Source organism: Tenrec ecaudatus, chromosome 8 (assembly GCF_050624435.1).
Source record: "Tenrec ecaudatus isolate mTenEca1 chromosome 8, mTenEca1.hap1, whole genome shotgun sequence".
Taxonomy (NCBI): domain Eukaryota; kingdom Metazoa; phylum Chordata; class Mammalia; order Afrosoricida; family Tenrecidae; genus Tenrec; species Tenrec ecaudatus.
This window is the reverse complement of record NC_134537.1, coordinates 85,033,060-85,051,971: the sequence shown is the minus strand read 5'-3', so window position 1 is coordinate 85,051,971 and position 18,912 is coordinate 85,033,060. Positions and strand designations below refer to the sequence as shown.

Sequence of the window (18,912 nt, the reverse complement as noted above, 5' to 3'; positions counted from 1 at the left end):
AAAATGATAATGGCAACAGATGTACAAATGCACTTTACACAATGTATGTATTTATGTATGGATTGTGATAAGAGCTGTATGAGCTCCCAATAAAATGATTTTTAAAAAAGGAAAAAAGCGTTGAGCTAAAAATTATTCTTGTTATCAATGGAGTGCATGTTGGATACATGCAATTTTTTATCGTGAACTGTTAAAAAAATCTATGGACACTGGTATCTTCCCTACCACAGAGAAATGGGGTTCACCTGAAGGGTGGTGACAAAAGGGTGAGCATGAGTGCCCTTTCTGTTGATGCCCCGTGTTTGTGATGAGTAAGATAACTCTCTCGAAATTGTTAGCAATGCCTCATGTACCACCAACTGCTTGGCTCCCCCAGCCACGGTCATATATGATAACTTTGACATTGTGGAGGGACTCATGACCACAGTCCACATCCTTACTGCCACCCAGAAGACTGTGGATGGTCTGCAGCCATGGAGCTGCCCAGAACATCATCCTCACATCTACGGGTGCTGCCAAAACTGTGGGCAAGATTATCCTCGAACAGGAAACACACAGGCATGGCCTTCTGTGTCCCCACCCACAGCATTTCCGTTGGGGATCTCACCTGCCTTCTGGTTAAAGTTGCCAAATAAGATGACATCAAGAAGGTAGTGAGGTAGGTGTGAGATGGTCCCCTAAAGGGCATCCTGGGCTACACTGAGGACCAGATGGTCTCCTGTGACTTCAACAGTGATGCTCAGCAAGAGTGGTGGACCATATAGTCCACATGGCTTCCAAGGAGTAAGTGCCTCCCCAGACCACCAGCCCCAGCAATAGCACTAGAGGAAGATAGAGGCCCTCATCTGGGGAGTCTTTGCCTGAACTCAAGTCTCCCAACACACTGGAGAACATCCCATCATTGGGAGTTTCCATCCAGACCTCCTGAAGAAGGGGAGGGGCTTAAGAGAGTACACGGTATCTAACCCAAACAGAACAGAACCTCCAAAACTTGTGGACAACCCATTTAAGAAGAAATAATTCCCAAAGTGGTGAAAACTTTATGAGCCCTAGTGGGAAAGTTGACACACGGATTCCATGACTGCCAAGTGGTCCCTTTAGGGATTTGTAGCGCTAAAACTAATGTCATCACGTGGACGCCGTAGTCTTGACCCTGGCCTGGGCCTATAGCCTACAAGTGGCGTACAATATAGTTTGGTGCCATTGAGTCAGCTCTGACTTGTAGGGCCCCTATGTACAACAACACGAAACACTGCAGGTCCTGTGCCACTCACCGTTATGGTTATGCTTGACCGCATGGTTGCGGCCACTGTAACTGTGTTGATACATCCCATTGGGCATCTTTTTCACTGACCCTTTGTTTTACCAAGCATAATAGCCTTCTCCAGGGGCTGGTCTCTGATAGCACGTTCAAAGTCTTGCCATTCTTGCTTCCATGGGGTCTTCTTAGAGGATTGATTTATTTTGGTGGTTGGTCTTCTTAGAGGATTTATTTTGGTGGTTGGTCTTAGAGGGTTGATTTATTTTGGTGGTTGCTCTTCTGGCAGTGCACGGCGCTTTCAATATTCTTCACCAGCACCATAACTTCAACGCATCGTTTCTCTTGTTCATTAGTCAGCTTTCACATGCATGGTTTAGCTCAGGCACGCACTGGGCTACAAAGTGACATCTTTGCTCTTTAATACTTTACAGAGGTCTTGGGCAACAGATTTGCTAAGTGAAATAGCTGATTTCATTTCTTGACTTTTTCTTCCACGAGCATTGATTATGGATCCAAGGTAAATGAAATCCTGGACTTCAATTTTCTTTCCATTTATTATGATGCTATCCATTAATTAATTTGTGAAGATTTTTCCTTTCTTTACAATGAGTCATTATACTGAAAATTGTATTCTTTAATCTTCATCTTGGGTTTCAGTAAGCAATGTGGAGTCATCTGCATATTGTAGGTTGTTAATGAGCCTCCAGCTAATCCTAATAACAGTTTTCTTCTTCACATAGCCAAATTTCTCAGATTATTTGCTCAGCATAAACATTGAATTAGTATGGGGAAAGAATACAGCCTTACCTAACACCTTTCCCAATTTTAAATCACGCCTTTTGTTGTTTGAATAGCTGCCCCTTTTTCTATTTATGGGTTCTGCATGAGCACAAATGCTTTCAAACTTCCATTCTTCATAATATTGTCCATATTTGTTTTAATCCCAAAGATGAATGCCGTTGTATTGTCAATAAAACACAAGTAAACATCTTTCTGATATGTTTTCAGTCAATGTGATCTATGTGATATCGGCAATGTTTAATTTCTGGCAACTTCTTGTCCATATACTAATGCATTGTTTAAAATTATCTTCAGTAAAATTTAACTTGCATTTGCTACAATTAAATGTTGTTCAATAATTTGTGCTTTCTATTGAGTCACCTTTCCTTGGGAAGAAGACAATAAAGAATCTTCCAGTTGGTTGGCTAGATAGCTGTCTTCCAAAGCTCCTGACAGACTAGTGAGTACTTCCAGTGTTGCATCATTTTTTGAAACAAATCAACTGGTATTCTATCGATTCCTGCAGCCGTTTTTCATTAATGCCTTCGGTACAGCTTGGATGCCTTTAGTACCATTGGTTCTTAAGCATATGCTGCCTCTTAAAGTGGTTGAGTGCTGACCAATTCTTTTTGGTACAATGAGTTTGTGATTTCTTTCATCTTCTTTTGATGTTTCCTACATCATTCCTTCAGCTCTTTAAGCTTGATATGCTGAAGTCTTCCCTTTTGGTTTCCTAATGTCTAATTTCGGTTTGGTCTCTTCTGATATCCACTTTGATCTTGTCTTTCCTGTCTTTTTAATGACCTTCTGCTTTTTTCATGTATGATGTTCTTGATATCATCCAACTCATCTGGTTTTCCATGTGTTATGTTCTTGAGATGGTCTCTAAATTCAGGTAAGCTGTATTCAAGGTTACAATTTGGTTCTCATGCACCACCACTCACTAACATCGTCAGTGCCGACTCAGTGACCCTATAGGACAGAGTAGAGCTACCCTAGTGGGTTTCCAAGACTACCTCTTTAGGGAAGGTGGCCACATCTTTCACCCATGGTGGTTTTGAACTGCTGTCCTTATGGTTAGCAGTCCAACTAGTAATCACCATGGCCCTAGGGCTCTCATGGACTTCTCTTACTTTTCTTCAGCTTCAAAATGAACTTGCTTATGAGCAATTGATGATCTGTTCCACAGTCAACCTCTGACTTTGTTTTGAACTTCTCCATTTCAGACATATGTAGTTAATTTGGTTCCTGAATATTCCATCTGATGAGGTTCACAGGCATAATCACCATATTTGTTGTTGGAAAATGGTATTTGAAATAAAGAAGTAATTGGTTTTCAAAATTCTAACATGTGATCTCTAATTTCATTTTTATCACCAAGGTAATATTTTCCAACTAGTGGTCCTTCCTCGGTTTCCAACTTTTGCATTCCAATCACCAGTAATTAAGTATGCATCTTGACTGCATGTTTAATTTAGAATGAATTTAATAAATTAAGCTTGAGAAGCTAGTATAATTTCTTCATCACTGGCTTTAGTGCTTGGTCAATTTGAATAATAGTTGTATTAACTTGTGGTAGTTACATAATCTGGTTTCAATTTGAGGATTAAGTGAAGGGGTGGAGTCTAGGCTGTCAAATGGGATACAGCCAATGAGATTTCTATGTGGGCATGGCCTTCCCCTAAGGCAATGGTTGCTCAACCTTCCTAATGCCATGACCCTTTAATATAGTTCCTCATATTGTGGTGACCCCCCCAACCATAAAATTATTTTTGTTGCTACTACATAAGTTTGCTATAGTTATGAACTGTAATGTAAATATCTGATTTGCATGATACATTAGTTACCCCTGTGAAAGGGTCATTGGACCCCCAAAAGGGTCTGGACCCACAGGTTGAGAACCGCTGAATTAAGGGAATATGGGGGCAGATTTTTCTGTGAAGACTGATAATCCAAGCTAGTTCCTGTCATTGTAGAACGTCCAGAAAGTATGTTGGAAGGTCTCAAAGATCAGCGTCAGCAAAGAAATGCATTTCTGTACAGAAATAATACAAAAGAGAATTACCTAAGTCTTGCATTAAGATGAACAGAAGGTAAGGTGAGGACTGACTGGTGGTGTGTGGGTGGTTTCCAGGTGGCACTCAAATTCTGAAGAGGAAGGAAGATGATTTAATCACCATTCTGTTGTATACACTCTAATTCAGAGGCTCCTGGTGAAGTCATATTCAAGAGGAATTCCTATTTTCTTGGCGGTCTCAGTCTCCATGGGTCAAGACTGGAGTCAAATTGTAGAACGCCAAGACCAATCTCCTTGGAGGTTTTTGTTTAAGTGATTGGGGAAGAGTGTTAAGGTTCCCCCAGGACTCCCATCTTTTAATGGATTGATGTGCGATGTATGTGGTCCAGTGAGGGATGAATGACCTGCCATAGCACTACAGAAAAGAGGAAATGTCAAGAAGGCAAATGACAATAATATTTTTCATTTACACAGCCATCTCATAAAAGGTGACTGTGGCCCAGGAAGACAACTTCCACCCCTGGCTGAACAGAGGCTAGTGACTTGCTCTCCGCATTTCCCTAAGCAAATGTGTTGTAGGTCTCTGAGGGACCTGCCCTCCTTCTGTGGTTTTTGTGTAAGCTTTCAAAGAGCAATCTGCAGTGGGCGGGGCCAAGCTCGATGGAGCTCCTGAGACAGTTCAAATGTTGGTAACCTAATGCTTCACCCTCAATTTTCTTGCCTAGAGGTGCTTCGACCTTTTGGCTTGAACCTGTCTAACTTATCGTTCAAAAGTTCTTTTCAGAATGAAACATCTTCTCCAAGCAATAGTTTGTACAGACCCCCAATACATGAAGCAGAAAAAACAGTACTTTATTAGCATGTATTTGTTTTGTAACTTCACATTTATCACAGTTACATACGTTTAGTAATTGAGAACAATGAAGCCTTGTTCATGGCTACAAAAACATGAAATCGGAGGACAATTATCTCATTTTGAATAGCAATGAGAACCTGTGTAACTCAGAAAGATAAATCATCGCAAATGGTTACGGGTACATTTGGGAAAATGTGTCTCTTCCAATCTCTTCTGGTATTCTTCAGGTCAAAGGACCCGTAATCAGAAGGGTAAACGATTGTTTCAGAGTCAAATCACCGACAGTAATCAACAATGGGGTGACTACTTATCACAAATATAAAAGATAGCAAGTACTCAACACTTACAGTCAGCGCGAAAAAGGTTTCTAATGCAACGTCATTACAAGCTGACGGACAGATTACATATGTGCTTTTTACTGCACAACTCTTAACAAGAAAGCATGCATTCAACAGACAATCCGCATCACGAAAATGATGAGTGTCAACTTACTGAGGGCTTTCTATGTTCCAGGTATCATGCGACATGCTTACAAGGCATTCCGTCATTTGGGCCGATCCTAGCAACCCTCTACCTTTTTTCTCACACGGGGAAACAAGACATTTAGAAAAGTTAAGTAACTTGTATTTAGCTGAAAGGTGTGCGTTCAACTTTACCAGCACACTTTACATGACAAGACACACGGGTCTGATGCTGACACCAGGTGTGCTGCGGCTTCCTAACTCGATGAACAACGGAAAGAAGTTTGAATGTGCGCTCGGACTTAGCAAAAGCAGCTTTGTTCCAACGCCTGCGAGAAAGGAGTCCGTTTGGCAGTAACAGGGAGCCTGTTGGTAAAAGTCAACATGCTAAAATTTGGTTATAAACACTTTTGAGTCTGTTTGTTATCATGTGTTTCAATTGCATTTTAAAGTGTTTTTTAGTACCGTATGTACTCGTGTATAAGCCGAGTTTTTCCAGCACATTTTTTAATGCAGTTTTTGTGGTAAAATCAGGTGCCTCGGCTGATATTCGGGTTGGCTTATACTCGAGTATATACGGTATGTATTTAAATTGCATTTAAAAATTGGAACCAATGCGGGGAATCTCTGCAGAACATAATTTGACCAGCTCTGTCAGGGTGGGGGGTGGATTCACACGAGCCAGGCAGCTTCAGCTCCTGTTACTTCTACTTGCCATCTTTATTTTGAGAAGATCACTTAACTACCGTATATACTCGAGTATAAGCCAAGTTTCCAACACATTTTAAATGCAGTTTTTGTGGTAAAATTAGGTGCCTTCGCTGATATTTGGGTCGGTTTATATTCGAGTATATATGGTACCAGAGCATATTTCTCTTTGTAAAAGAACAGAAATGATACCATGTTAGGGTTGCTATTCACATTCAAGGAAAAGTATGTCACACACCTGGCACACAGTGGACAGACCCTCAATAAGCATGCGTTTCCTTCCTCTCCTCTTGGCGCTAGGTCCCCACTGAGCCTTCCTCTCTCATCTGTGCACTCGACTCAAACATGCCCTGCACGTCTCCACTCTTCTTTCTACCCCTTCTTTGAGGATGCTGCTCTGGTAGTGGACCTCTAGAAAGCAGGGGCCACGTGTCTTTAGTCCCTTACACAGTGCCTAGTCCTGGGACCACCTGTCCGGACAGCTCGCAGGGAAGCGATGGGAGCACTTCCCAAGGAAGGAGGAAGAGGAAGAGGAAGAGGAGGAGGAGGAAACCGAAAGGCCCAGATGGTAGTAATTCATTTGGCAGCAACACTTTTATTGGTGCTGTAAGCTTATTTACACGTATGGTTTTTTAACTTTCACAGGTCTAGGCCACCTCCTCCACTAGACTGTAAACTCCCTGAGGGCATGGCCCGTGTTTGGTAGGTGTCTAACTCTCCACACCTCCTTTGTAAAGTGCCTTACAATGCTAAGTACTTAGAAGGAATTTGCTGATTGGAGAAAGGAAAAGATGTGATCAGCAAAGCAGCTTAGATTTTCAAATACTATACAATTTTTTTTCCCTAAAGCCAATTACTTCTTCTGTTTATGGGTAACGTATGGTGTATTTTAAGGAAACTTGAAGTTCCGGTGTTTCTGATTCCTTTCAGTTTATGACCTAATTGCCAGAATGTCATCTTTTGTTAGCAATAATTATGTAAAGTCTCAAGAAACACTTGCATATTTTAATTATTTGACAGAGGGCTAAGACTTGGACTGAATGCTTTGATTTTAATGCAGTCCATTAAAAAAATTTTTTTCTTTTCAAATGAAACTGTCTTAGCTTCCTTGAGCATCCCTAAGCCTACTGTGATCTCACCCCAAATTGGTGCTTAGGCATCGGCCTGGTTAACCCACTGCCCAGAGCCTTCTGCCTCATCTGGATCTTCAAGGTTCTCATGTTCAAAAGAGGCCTCTTCCTCCTCCTCTTCCCGTATCACCTTCATTAACTCAAGGAAGCTGGGAGGTGGCCCCTGATCCTTGAGCTCCCTGAGCCGGCACCACAGTATTTCACTAAGGCTTGCCCCCGCCATGACTTGCTCCAAACGGACCTGATCGGCAATGTTTCTAGGGATGGCGCGCTTCGCGACAGCTTTCCGGAGCAAGGTCTCTAACCGGAGCACATAGGCAGAGACGTTCTCACCTTCCTCCTGAAAGGCCTTCAGATACCTGACCTGCGAGGTCCTGCGACTCTCCAGGCTTCCGAACACCTGCTTAAATGCCTCCAAACACTCTTCCACACTAATGGACTGGTTGTCCGCCTGCACTATGTGCATGAGGTCCAGGGCGGGGCCTCGCAGGCTTTCCATCAACCACCTTTTCTTTTCTGCCTCTGCCACTGGCCACTCTTTAACTATCTCAGTGGCCTGCTCAAACCAGATTTCAAAGGGCTCTTCCTCTGGGGCCGGAACAGCACTGCCTGAGAATATCCTGAGTTTTCGGTATCTCATGGGCAGTAGAGGCTGAGGTGCATGCGCTATTGCCTGTCCCACCAAATTGGCCAGTAACTCTGGTGAAATGGAAGGGACTGCTGCTGGAGACACTCCCTCATGTCCAAGGGCTCGGAACATCCCGGCTAAGGTCTGGCCCTCTTGTTCTAGAAAGAGGTTCAGTCTTTCGAGAAACTCAGTGTCCTGGTTAGGGGTCTTAAAGACCACTTTCCAGACGCCGCCTCTTGCCTGCACCTCACTGGGGATAGCCGAGGTATCAAGATCCTCCATGAGCTCCAGCAAGACAGCGTTGGCATTATCCTGCTTCCGGAATATTTTGCCGAGCAGCCTATAGCTACCCAGGGCCTTTAAATTCTCCTGAAGCACCTCCTGCACCTCAGCCTCGTCACAGTCCACTGGGATCCCCGTAACCATCAGTGACTTCAGAGTATCCACACTCATTATCCCACACCAGTCCTCCAACAGCGCCAGTGCCATGGCCCCAACTATCTGCTCTAACTCTTCCGCTATCAGCTAATTGGTTGTGAGGTAGGCACCGTCAGGTCACGCTCCGAGCGGTCTCAGAGTCTTACAACAGGCCACAGCAGTGCAGTCCTCCGGCTGCTCCTCAGAGATGCCGGCAGCCACGCCGCGGTGTTCCCGACCCTGCTTGGATCACCCAGGCACCTGGAACAGCTGCGCCCACCACTGTTTCCTGGTCTCTAGTTGGCGTTGAAACACTCTCAAATAGGAGTCTCCCAGTAGAGTGGCTTGGCGTCCTAGTGAAATAATGTTCAATTTAATCACGGGCCCTTCCTTTCCCAAGAAGCACACAGATTCTAGTTTAGGAAGGAAGTAGGGTCCCGGGGGGTTCTTCCTTACACTATACCTGTGTCTGACCAGATGAAACCTCTTTGTTTACAGTACCACCACCCCACACCCAGTGACTACGGCCTTGGGGACCCTCTGCACTCCAGTTTCCCCCATCTTGTGCTCATTGGATATGTCAATCAATGCCTAAACCCCAGTTGCGGTCAGGGTTCAAGATCTTATTCTCGGAAAGGATAAAAGCAAGAGGTGTCACTAAATACCTGTGTAGAGCTTCCACAATATTCTGCAAGAGCCACGAGCTTAGCTTCTGGCAGAGGAAGGTGTCACCCAACTCCACACATCGGTGTTGCGGTCCTGGCTCCAGACAAGCCCTGTTACAGCGAAACATTAAGAATGTGCGGTTATGGCTCAGTAACATGTAGTTATCAAGCCAGTTACTATGCTTATTAAAATCATGACAATATTCTTCACAATTTAGTTAGGACTACTGGAGCAGCTACCGAGTTACCTCTCTTCTTTGGTAAAACAATTTATCTGGTTAGGAATTGTCCAAACTTCTAAAAATAATTTAGAGCAGAGATTAGATTCTAATTACAGGGCCCGCCACATGCGGCCCACCGAGGACATTTATCTGGCCCACCTGGTGTTTTTTCCCCCCTTTTGTTTTTTTTACTTCAAAATCAGATATTCGCAGTGTGCATAATAATTTGTTCATAGTTTTTTTTTTAAACTATAGTCTGGCCCTCCAACGGGTCTAAGGGACAGTGAACTGGCCCCTGTTTAAAACGTGTGAGGACCCCTGAATTAGAACATCATCTGGGGCCAGTAAGTTAAATTTGGAATTAGGAGTTAATTCTTTCTTGGTTCTACCTCATTAGGCTTTAGCATTTCCTTTGTTGTTTCTCTCCAGCATTTGAGTTCACATGGGCCAGTGAGGAGGACAGCAGCTTATGTGTGGAGCTTGTCCTGGCGAGTCAGTGGACAGAAGCATTCCTCCGCCCTCCTGGTTACCTCCCTGGGGGAGGTCATGTTAGGGTACTACGATAATTTCCCCTTGGCATGAAAATCGGTATCGTTCTGGTCTTTATGTCACAATGCCAACCTGGAGCTCGAAGAGCAGCTGTCCCTTTCTGCAAGCACATTCCCCGAGTCCTCCTGGGAAGTGTGAAAGCCCCTTAAGAGAACTGCTACTTTATATCTAGGAGTCCTTATCTGCATGTGCAGGAGAAGATGGCAAGTGAAATGCACTGGATACCCAATGGGACACACAGGGAAAGACAAAACAAAACACCCTTGTGTTTCCTCACAAAAACAGAAGTGTTAGGATAAACTGGAAAAAGAATTAGACTTCAAGTCCCTCACCAATGGAATGGAATTGTTGTATCAGTGAACTAGGTGATCCTGGCCAAGGTCGCCTCTTCTTTAACTCTGTTTCTTAACCAGGAGAATCCTGACAGTAAACCTGTCCCATCCCCCTAGCAGGCTGTTGTGTAGGAACAGATGTGATTCAGGTGGAAACCTTTCATTTACACGAAGTCCATCTGGTACTACATGCAGAATGCCTGCCTCTGGAGTCTTGCACTCACTGGCTTTTCTTACTCATTCTCCCCTTCTCATTCAGAGATTCTTCTGCTGTCCTCCACATTTAACCCCACTCATTAAGCCACCACACAATGCGCGGTGGGGAATCCGAATTCAGTCTTTTCAGGGGAAAGGATTGACAAGGGACTGGATCCTTGACCAGCACTGAGGGCAGGGGTGGGGGTGAGACTGCGTCTCTTAAGCTGAAACCCACCCAGCTCACTGGGCATATCCTGATGTGTCTTCTAAGCCTCCGTAAGTAGGCATCAGTTCTGCAGAATTTTGCCACAGTGGGGAGAGAGCGGGGCTTCACTTGATCAGAGGCAAAGATGGATCTACGGAAAGGAGGGGCTTGAGGAGTCAGCAATGACTGCTGCTACTGACAAATCAAAATGGCACCTGTTTGCCCACCGAGCCGGCGGTCAAGGTTGAAACACCGGCATGTATGCACCGTGCCTCCAGTCTTGTCAACGCATCCCCGCACATCTTGTTCTCAGCACTCTCACTCACAGCCCGCATCCACTCCCTAGATGCCCGTGGCCGTGCACCCGCGTGCTGAAGCCCCAGAGTGTGGCGTCAGGTCGGGCTGTGGCGCAGTGCGCAACGGGGGCGGGGAGGGAGGGGGAAGGGGTGCCGGGGTGCGGGGAAGGACTGGAGATTAGGGGATCGGCTTTACTCTGTGAGCTTTCCAAGGCACACTCTGGGGCCCTTCTGGGCGCAGTGGTGCAGAAACGGCGTCCACAAGGTCTACAGCCGGTTTAGAGCCTGTCTTACCATTTTCAGGTGGCCCATCTGGCTCCCTCTCATAAACCAAAGATCTACGTCTTTATCATAAAAATTTTTAAAAAGTCCAAACATAACAGATACCGTCTAGCGAGCCCAGCGTATACGATGGTAAAATCTATCTCCCTTGACAAGGCAAGCTAGTGGATTCAAACCACTGACCCTTTGGTCAGTAGTCCAGTGTATTTACTACTGCGCCACCAGGGCTCCTACGTATCTCTACTCCCTCACGTCCCCCCCCCGCCATATTGTGCGCCCACCCCCACCCCTGAGGATACAGCTAAAAAGAATGCTCCCGCTTCCATCCTCGCGCCCGAAACCCACCCAGGTGCGTGAGTGGAGGGAGGCTTTGCTTTTCCGTGCCCTCCAAGGGCCCCTGCTCTGCGCCACCCTTTCCCCATCCCCAGTGACACCCCCCACCCCGCCTAGGTAACTGTGCGCCGCTTGCGCTTCGTGTCCCCATCCCTCAGCTCGTGCAAGTGGGGGTGTGTGAGGCGTCCCCATGCGCGTTCTCCCGGCCCCCGGCCCAGCGGAGAGGTGCTGGAGCTGGGCAGGTGGGGGAGAGGGTCTCTGGGGGCTTCCAAGTGCGTCCTCGGATGCTCGCCTGCGCGCCTCTAGACCACCGACTCACCCTGGCGCCCGAGAGCGGTCAGCAGGCCGTCCGCTCCGCATCCATTAGCTGGTGGTCTGGCGCCTTCACTTCCGGAGCGCGGGGCTCTGGCTGGCGTGGCCCTCCCCCCTCGGCGCCCCGCCCCGCCCCGCCCCGCCCGCACGCGCACGCGCACGCGCGCCTCCCCACCCCGCGCCGCTGCCGGGAACTGGCTGCCTCCGCGCTCGCTGCCGCAGCGGCCGCCCTCCCCGGCCGAACTTTGCAGCTCGCCGAGCTCGCGCGGCGGCGGGGGGCGTGGGCAGGGAGGGGAGGAAGAGGGGCCGGGGGAGGGGTGGGCAGCCTGCTGGAAAGCCCTCCTTCCTTTCTGTACACCTTGCGGTAGGCAGAAGGCAGCAGCCGGGGGATTTTTGCACAGCTAGAGGGAGACTTAGGGACTGACGGACGGACGCAGAGGACCCTTCCCCAAGCTCTCGCGCCATGGCGGAGAGGAAGCAATCCGGGAAGCCGGCAGAGGACGAAGAGGTCCCTGCCTTCTTTAAAAACCTGGGCTCAGGCAGCCCCAAGCCGCGGCAGAAATTCTGTGGCATGTTCTGCCCGGTGGAAGGGTCCTCGGAGAACAAGACCATCGATTTCGACTCGCTGTCGGTGGGCCGGGGCTCGGGGCAGGTGGTGGCTCAGCAGCGGGACGTCGCCCACTTGGGCCCCGACCCGCAGGCGCCCTACTCCCGGCAGGGCCGGCGTGCCGGCGGGGAGCCATCTGTTGAATCGGGCCGGAAGGTGGAGATCCGGCGGGCCTCGGGCAAGGAAGCGCTGCAGAACATCTACGACCAGGTTGGTATGGGGGGCGGCGGAGAGCAAGGACGGAGCGCGTGGGGGGTGCCCTCCCCCTGCCAGCTCAGTGCAGCCCCGAGTGTCCGGGGGTGCCCTCGTTGCTGCTGCTCCTTCCTTAATATCTCTGCATCGGCACACACACCCTACCCCACCCCGCCCCTTCTCCGCCCAGGGTGCGGGGAGGCTCGTCGGCGGGCGGCTGCACGCCCACAAAGGCGAGCCCGCACCTCCCTGGACCTGGGAGGTGGAGGGGAGGGGTACGGGGTAAAGGACCGGCTGATCCCGGACTGGGGGGTCTCGTGGAGGGCGGTGGGCCGCGGTTTCATTCTTCTTAAATCCTCCCGGGCGGCTTCCGATTGCAGCTGTGGCTGGGTGCCCCACCCTTTTTCGCTGCAGCTCACAGCGTGCGGAGGAGGGGTTCGCGTGAAGGCCCTCGAGTTCCTCCGGGGTCGAAAGGGTCTGAGCTCCCTACCCGGCCCTGAGCGCTCTCCGGCTGCCCCTGGAGCTCTCGGGTCCTGAGATCGGAGGCCAGCACCATGGTCAGCGCCACTCCGGAGGAGAAGCTCTCCACCCATAACTGTTGTTGGCCGCGGGAGAAGAGGAGGGAGACTGTGGAGTCACCCCAGGAAACCGAGACGCTGTTCAGTAGCCCATGTGGAGAACAAAGTTCCTCTAAGTATCTCAATGGGGTCTTCCTGGAACCATAACCCCACTGCTATTTGAGGGGCGTTTTGTAGAAGGGGACTAAGTGGATCCTGTTCCCAGGGTGAAAAAGGAAAGGAAAAAGCAAGGGAGGAAAAAAGGCGCTGACAGTTTTAATCGATCGTCAAGGAAGATTAGATCTCCTTTCTGTTCAGAGTGGGAACAAAGGCGTCCAATTTGGTGAATCTTGACGTTAGAACACGTGGACTATTTATTCTCTGACAAATATGGCCAAATGTGCATATTAAGGGCTGTGTAGTTCTATTACATCACTTTTTTTTAAAGTCTGGGTGACCTTCATACTGTGCTTTTTTTTCCTCCCCAAAGCCTCAGTTTTTCCCACGTAGGTTCACCAGGGAAAACTATTTTAACACTCTTTTGTGGCTTCTCTAGCTTTTTGTGAAGATGGGCAATCAAGGAATACTTACTGAATACCCCGTGCCTTGCCTTGTGGGACCGGACCATTAGGAATAGAAACTCCAAGACTGGTCTCTTCTCCCGGGGTTTGCGGAGTTGCTGGGAGTGGCCTGCTCATAGTCATTGTCAGGCTCAACAGCCTTTACTTGACACGCAGGCTTTGGTGCTGAGCAATTGCACGTCAGTGATAATGGCTCCACGTTTGCCACTGGTTCTTGATGGGAGTGTTGGGTTGGCAGCTTTTGACTCTTAGAGGGACAATTCTAAGGAAGGTAAAGCTTTTACCGTCATTTTTCTAAGGTGGGGCAACAAATCTCTAAAGTTATCTGCCTTCCACACCAGCTCTGTTCTTTGCTTTGTTCATACAGCAGAGTATCTCCTGTAAGTGTTTTATGCTCAGTTAACGAGAAGAACCCAAATGCAAACAATTCTCTTGGTTGCAAGTGACCAAATAATTGAGGCAAGGTTTTCTAATTGGGTAACCTATGCTAAACGCTGAATGTGAAGTACTGGCCTGTATGCATACTTTGGGTTAGGGCCAAACCCAGAGAGTGCCACTGTTAGGTGTTTGACCTCATGTACAGCAAGTTGTGCAGGTAATTCTAACAGCCCAGGGTCACAGTGTGGAGAATAAGGAAGAGGCTATTAGAGAATGGCACCTGGGGATGTTAATAAAGGCAATAAATTAAAACTCAAGTTTGAAAGGCAGAGTTGCACTGAGTTAGATAACACATCTCTTTCTCCTGTCCATGCAGAAGCTTAGGTGTTTGATCACCACCTATACTTAATAGAAATTCTAACCTGTGTAACTAAGACACATAGAGGGAGAGATTTCAAGAGACAATAGCCAACTAAACCTAGACGAGCTTACCCTCACCAAACGTTGGACTCACGTATGCTTCAGTTGGCTGCATATCTGTACTAGAGGGCCCCTCTGTTGTGACGTTCCTGCAGCGCTCCCTGAATTTTCGTCTTCAACCTGGCTTTCTACTGTGAAGACGGTCCCTCTGGCGCTCCTTTCCCTCAGGCCTAACATTTACCTGGATTGGTAAATGTGTTTCAGCATCTCACGTCTATAAGAGAGGGAAAAGACATTTGATGTCCATGTGTGTATACTTGTGTAACAATCGTGTGCATGCATGTGACTGAAAGGTTCGCGGTGGGAACCCACCAGCCACTCTAGGGGAGGAACAAGCCCGGTGATGTGTTCTTGTCAAGATGTCAGCCTAGAAAAGCCCGTGGAGCGATTCTGTTCTCTTCCGTAGGGTCTCTGCAAGTCGGAACAGACTCCCTGGCCCACGGCAGGATGGTGATTTTGGAAACCACAGCGGGGCCCACCATTTTGACCAAACTGATCAATCACTATGTGCTTTTCATCTGGTGGGTGCGGTGACTGCCACCATCTTGGGCATTCCTATGGGAAGGCCTGGCACGAGAGTGTGAACCCTGGGGTGCCTGACGAATGCTGTTCCCATTCCCCTGAATCTGAATTTCCAGGTGTTACTAAAGCACAGCTAGAAGAGGCTTGGCCACCTGCCCTCGTAGGGATCCTGCATCTGGCAACACCTGGCTCATGGGTATGGGAAGGGTGGCGTCTGCATTCCGGAAGTAAATGAGATATGCTGTAGGGTAGGAGTAGCTCGATGCCAGTAAAGGTTCCGATTGGCTGAGAGGGAAGGCTCAGGGCCCTGGATGTGAATGAAGAGGAAAGAGAGGCTCCTTGGCTGAGCCCACCTGGGGCTGCAGCGAGGTTAAAGGGACTCCCAGCTCAAGCTCCTGAGTCTCTTGGAGCAGAGAGCACAGGACAGCGGTGCTGGCCTAACCGATCCCTCGCCAGTGACCGTGGGTCTCTCAGCTTCCTCCCTTCCTTCTAAAAGTTCTCCTTCATTCCATCCCAGAGAGGGCATGGCAAGAACCCGCTGGACAGCTAGGCTCTTGGCACCGGAGCATCAGGCCCTGCTCACAGCAGCAAACATCCTAAGTAGCTAGAGGGCCAGTGGAGGGATTCTTCTCCGTCCTGTCGGCAGGGGCCTAGGGCCCCGCCCCATGCTGATGCTCCCTAGCCCGGGGTGCCAGTGCCACAGCCAGGGTCTGTCCTCATGGCGAAGCCTCTTCCATATCTCCCTTCCTCTGGAGGGTAATCATTTCCGAACAACTCTCTCCCCTTCCATCCTGTCTTCTTCCATTCAACATTCCTTCTAGTGACATTCGCAGCTATAGAGAAGGCCCCGTGAGTCGAGCCATCTGCACCTTGTGGGCATGAGTGACGGCACAGAGTGCCTGCCCTTGGAGACCCTTGTTTGGCCTATTAAACAAATTGAATGCCTAGTTAGTGGGATGTGTGGTCGAGATTTGGCTGGGTGCCTAGAAGAAGGGCAATGGTTTGATTCATTAGCGGTCACATTGGTCAAAGGGGGAGATAGTAATATGAACATGGTTCAGGTCAGGATTTCAAACACCTGACTCATCCAGGTGCCAAGGGGAGAGATCACATCAGGGCAGTGGGGGAGCTGCTGATAAATGGCTCTGGATTGCCCAGGTGATAATTGAATTCATTATATAATTAGGTAAAGCCAAACAAATGATTGATGCTTTTTTCGAATTGTTGCTTAACTAACAGTTCGGCAATTCATTTGTTGTAGATGGAAGTAAGAAGGGTTACATTTGAAATGAGAGTTCCCTACCTGGGTTCAGAGTACAAGAATGTTCCCACTAGCTCAACGGTCTCTGCCATATTTCTCCTTTAGAGCCTAGTGGGGAGAGGAGAATTGGTGTCATGGAACCTTCTGGAGCCTGCTCTTTGACCATATTGGGCCATGGCATCTTGAGCATTCCCTGGAACACATACCTATGGCTCTGTGCTCTGGGAGCCGGGGATGGGACAGACAGTTTTCCCAGCTCATGTAAGGACAGACCAGGGGTTCTTAAGGTATCTTCGGTGACACCCTCCCCCTCCGTGGGGAAGAAGGGGAAGTCAGCTTTCCTCAAGGACTCCAACATATACTACTGCAGAATGTCAGATCTCAAATGAGACCCATGGACGTTTAATCACCGTCTTCTGAAGGTCAAGAAAGTGCCCAGAAAACAGTGCTCCTTCCCTTGGCCCAAGGGGACAGTCCAACCCTAAGATGAAGCCCCTTGCTGCTGTCCATCCCCCTGGCACCCTTGCCAGCAGAGCCCCAGCAGTTATGTGGCAATTCAGTACTGTCGAGTGTGCGTTTACCTTCTAGAGCAGCGGTTCTCAACCTGTGGGTCATGACCCCTTTGGGGGTCAAACAATCTGTTCACAGGGGTCGCCTAAGACCATCAGAAAACACATTTCCGATGGTCCTGGTAACCGAGACACTGCTCCTCTATCCGTCTCCAGGTGGGTCCGCCCACATTACAGATACGCCCACATACGCGTACCCATGCTACGCCGTGCTTCAAGACAAAATTTCATTTATTTGTCATTAGAAATAAATATTTCACAATAATGACATTGTTTTGTGATTAATCACTATGCTTTAATTATGTTCAATTTGTAACAATGAAAATATATCCTGCATATCAGATATTTACATGGCAATTCATAACAGTAGCAAGATGACAGTGATGAAGTAGCAATGAAAATAATGTTACGGTTGGGGGTCACCACGACATGAGGAACTGTATGAAAGGGTCGCAGCATGAGGAAGGTTGAGAACCACTGCTCTAGAGCCTACACTTGAGGATGTATGGAATATAGGAGGTATTATTTTAAATTGTGTGCCAATACTGAGATGATAATGTGAGGTGAGATTGCGTCAGTTCAGGCTCACGGTGACTATATACAACAACGAAGCATCCGCGGTCCTGTGCCATCCTCACAAGAGTTCTGTTGGAGTTACAGTCACTTTGTCAATCCATCTGTCAAGGGTCTTCCTCATTTTCACTGTCCCCCTACTTACCAAGTGTGATGCACTTTTCAGGGGCTGCTCTCTCCACTGTTTCCTTGCTCTGATCATGTAGTGTTTATACATTGGGCTGCTAGCTACAAGTCAGCAGTTCGAAACCACCAGCCTGCTCCTCAGAAGAACGACAGGGCCCTCTATTCTTGTAAAGAGTTGCAGTCTTGGAAACTCACAGGGGCAGTTCTGTCCTGCCCTATAATAGGGTAGCAATGAGTTGACATTTACCCGATATCAGTGAGGTTTAAAATATATGTGGAAGCCAAGTTTTAGTGATGCCCGGGACTTTTCCCAAGTTCTTTTGTGCTATTTAATAAATTCCAGCACTAGCATTTGGACCGAGATTTCCTGACCTCGCCCCATAGCTCTTCCAGCATGGCATGTTGTGATTTAGAACCACTGCTAGAGATATTTAGTGAACTTGTAAGATACAGTTTTGCTTTGCTGGCGCAGTATGTTATCTCATTCAAATGTCATAGACCCTATGGGCTAGAAAACCAAACTCATTGCCGACTCCCAGCTACCCTGAAACATTGAGTAAAACTGACCCTGACGATTTCCCAAATTGTAAATCTTTATGGCAGTAGGGAGCCTCATTTCTCTCTTGTGGAGCAGCTGGTAGTTTCAAACAGCTGACCTTCTGGTTAACAGCCCAATGCGTAACCCACTATGCCCCCTGTGCTGACAGGGGGTAGTCTCTGTGCTAAAAGCTTTATACACACTATTTTAGGAGTACCCTAACAACGGAACAGGTACTAGTGTTATCCTAACTTACAAGGAGAAAAACCTGAAAGTAATGTGCTAATTAACAGCTCAAGCAGCTAGGATTTGAACTCAGGACACTGTGAGTAGAGAGCTTCTTAAAAGTGGTGATGAACCAAATTGTTTTCATGCTAACTACTTTCCTTCATTTTATCTCCAGAGAAAGTGCTGTTGCCATGAAGTCCCGAGTGCCGACTTTTTTTGTTTGTCAGTGTAGCCAACTTTGTTTTGTTTGTTTTCAATGAAGCCAGCTATTAAAAAGGACTTGATTTTTAAAATGAATATGCCCTGAATGGCTGATATTCTGTTCCATCCTTTTCCAAAATCCAAGAATCGCCTTTGAACATTCCCGAGACAGCAACCAACTCCTGCAGTGTGAATGCCTTGCTTTAGTGCAAAGTTTGTGCAAAGTTCGTTTTTTTCTTGGTGAATTTTCCCCTTGGTGTAATTCATGAATTACAAACAAGTCATGAAAGGGTCGTCAGTCAAAGCACTGGCAAGAGGGGCTGACGACCCTGGAGTGTGCTCAGTCGCAGCCCACTGTAAAGCCTAGAAGCTTGAGATCCTGACTGCCACTCTCCAGCTGAGAGGCTGGATAGGCACCCCCCAGGCTGAGCTAGGGATCGCCGAGGCT

The 18,912-nt window shown here is 47.8% G+C and overlaps 1 protein-coding gene across 1 annotated transcript; it reads right to left on the bottom strand.

Moving 5' to 3' along the window:
* Nucleotides 1-4,923: 4,923 nt before the first annotated feature.
* On the bottom strand, nucleotides 4,924-11,781 carry PNMA2 (PNMA family member 2). Its single transcript, XM_075556484.1, has 3 exons — nucleotides 11,659-11,781; nucleotides 8,924-9,034; nucleotides 4,924-8,611 (listed from the first exon to the last, which is right to left on the bottom strand). Exon 3 carries the CDS (start codon nucleotides 8,328-8,330, stop codon nucleotides 7,236-7,238), a length of 1,095 nt encoding a protein of 364 aa, XP_075412599.1. The 5' UTR covers nucleotides 8,331-8,611; nucleotides 8,924-9,034; nucleotides 11,659-11,781; the 3' UTR covers nucleotides 4,924-7,235.
* Between the last annotated feature and the right edge of the window lie 7,131 nt (nucleotides 11,782-18,912).

Coding starts and splice junctions, on each gene's coding strand:
- PNMA2 (XM_075556484.1), bottom strand. CDS start 8,330: ATGGCACTGGCGCTGTTGGAGGACTGGTGTGGGATAATGAGTGTGGAT.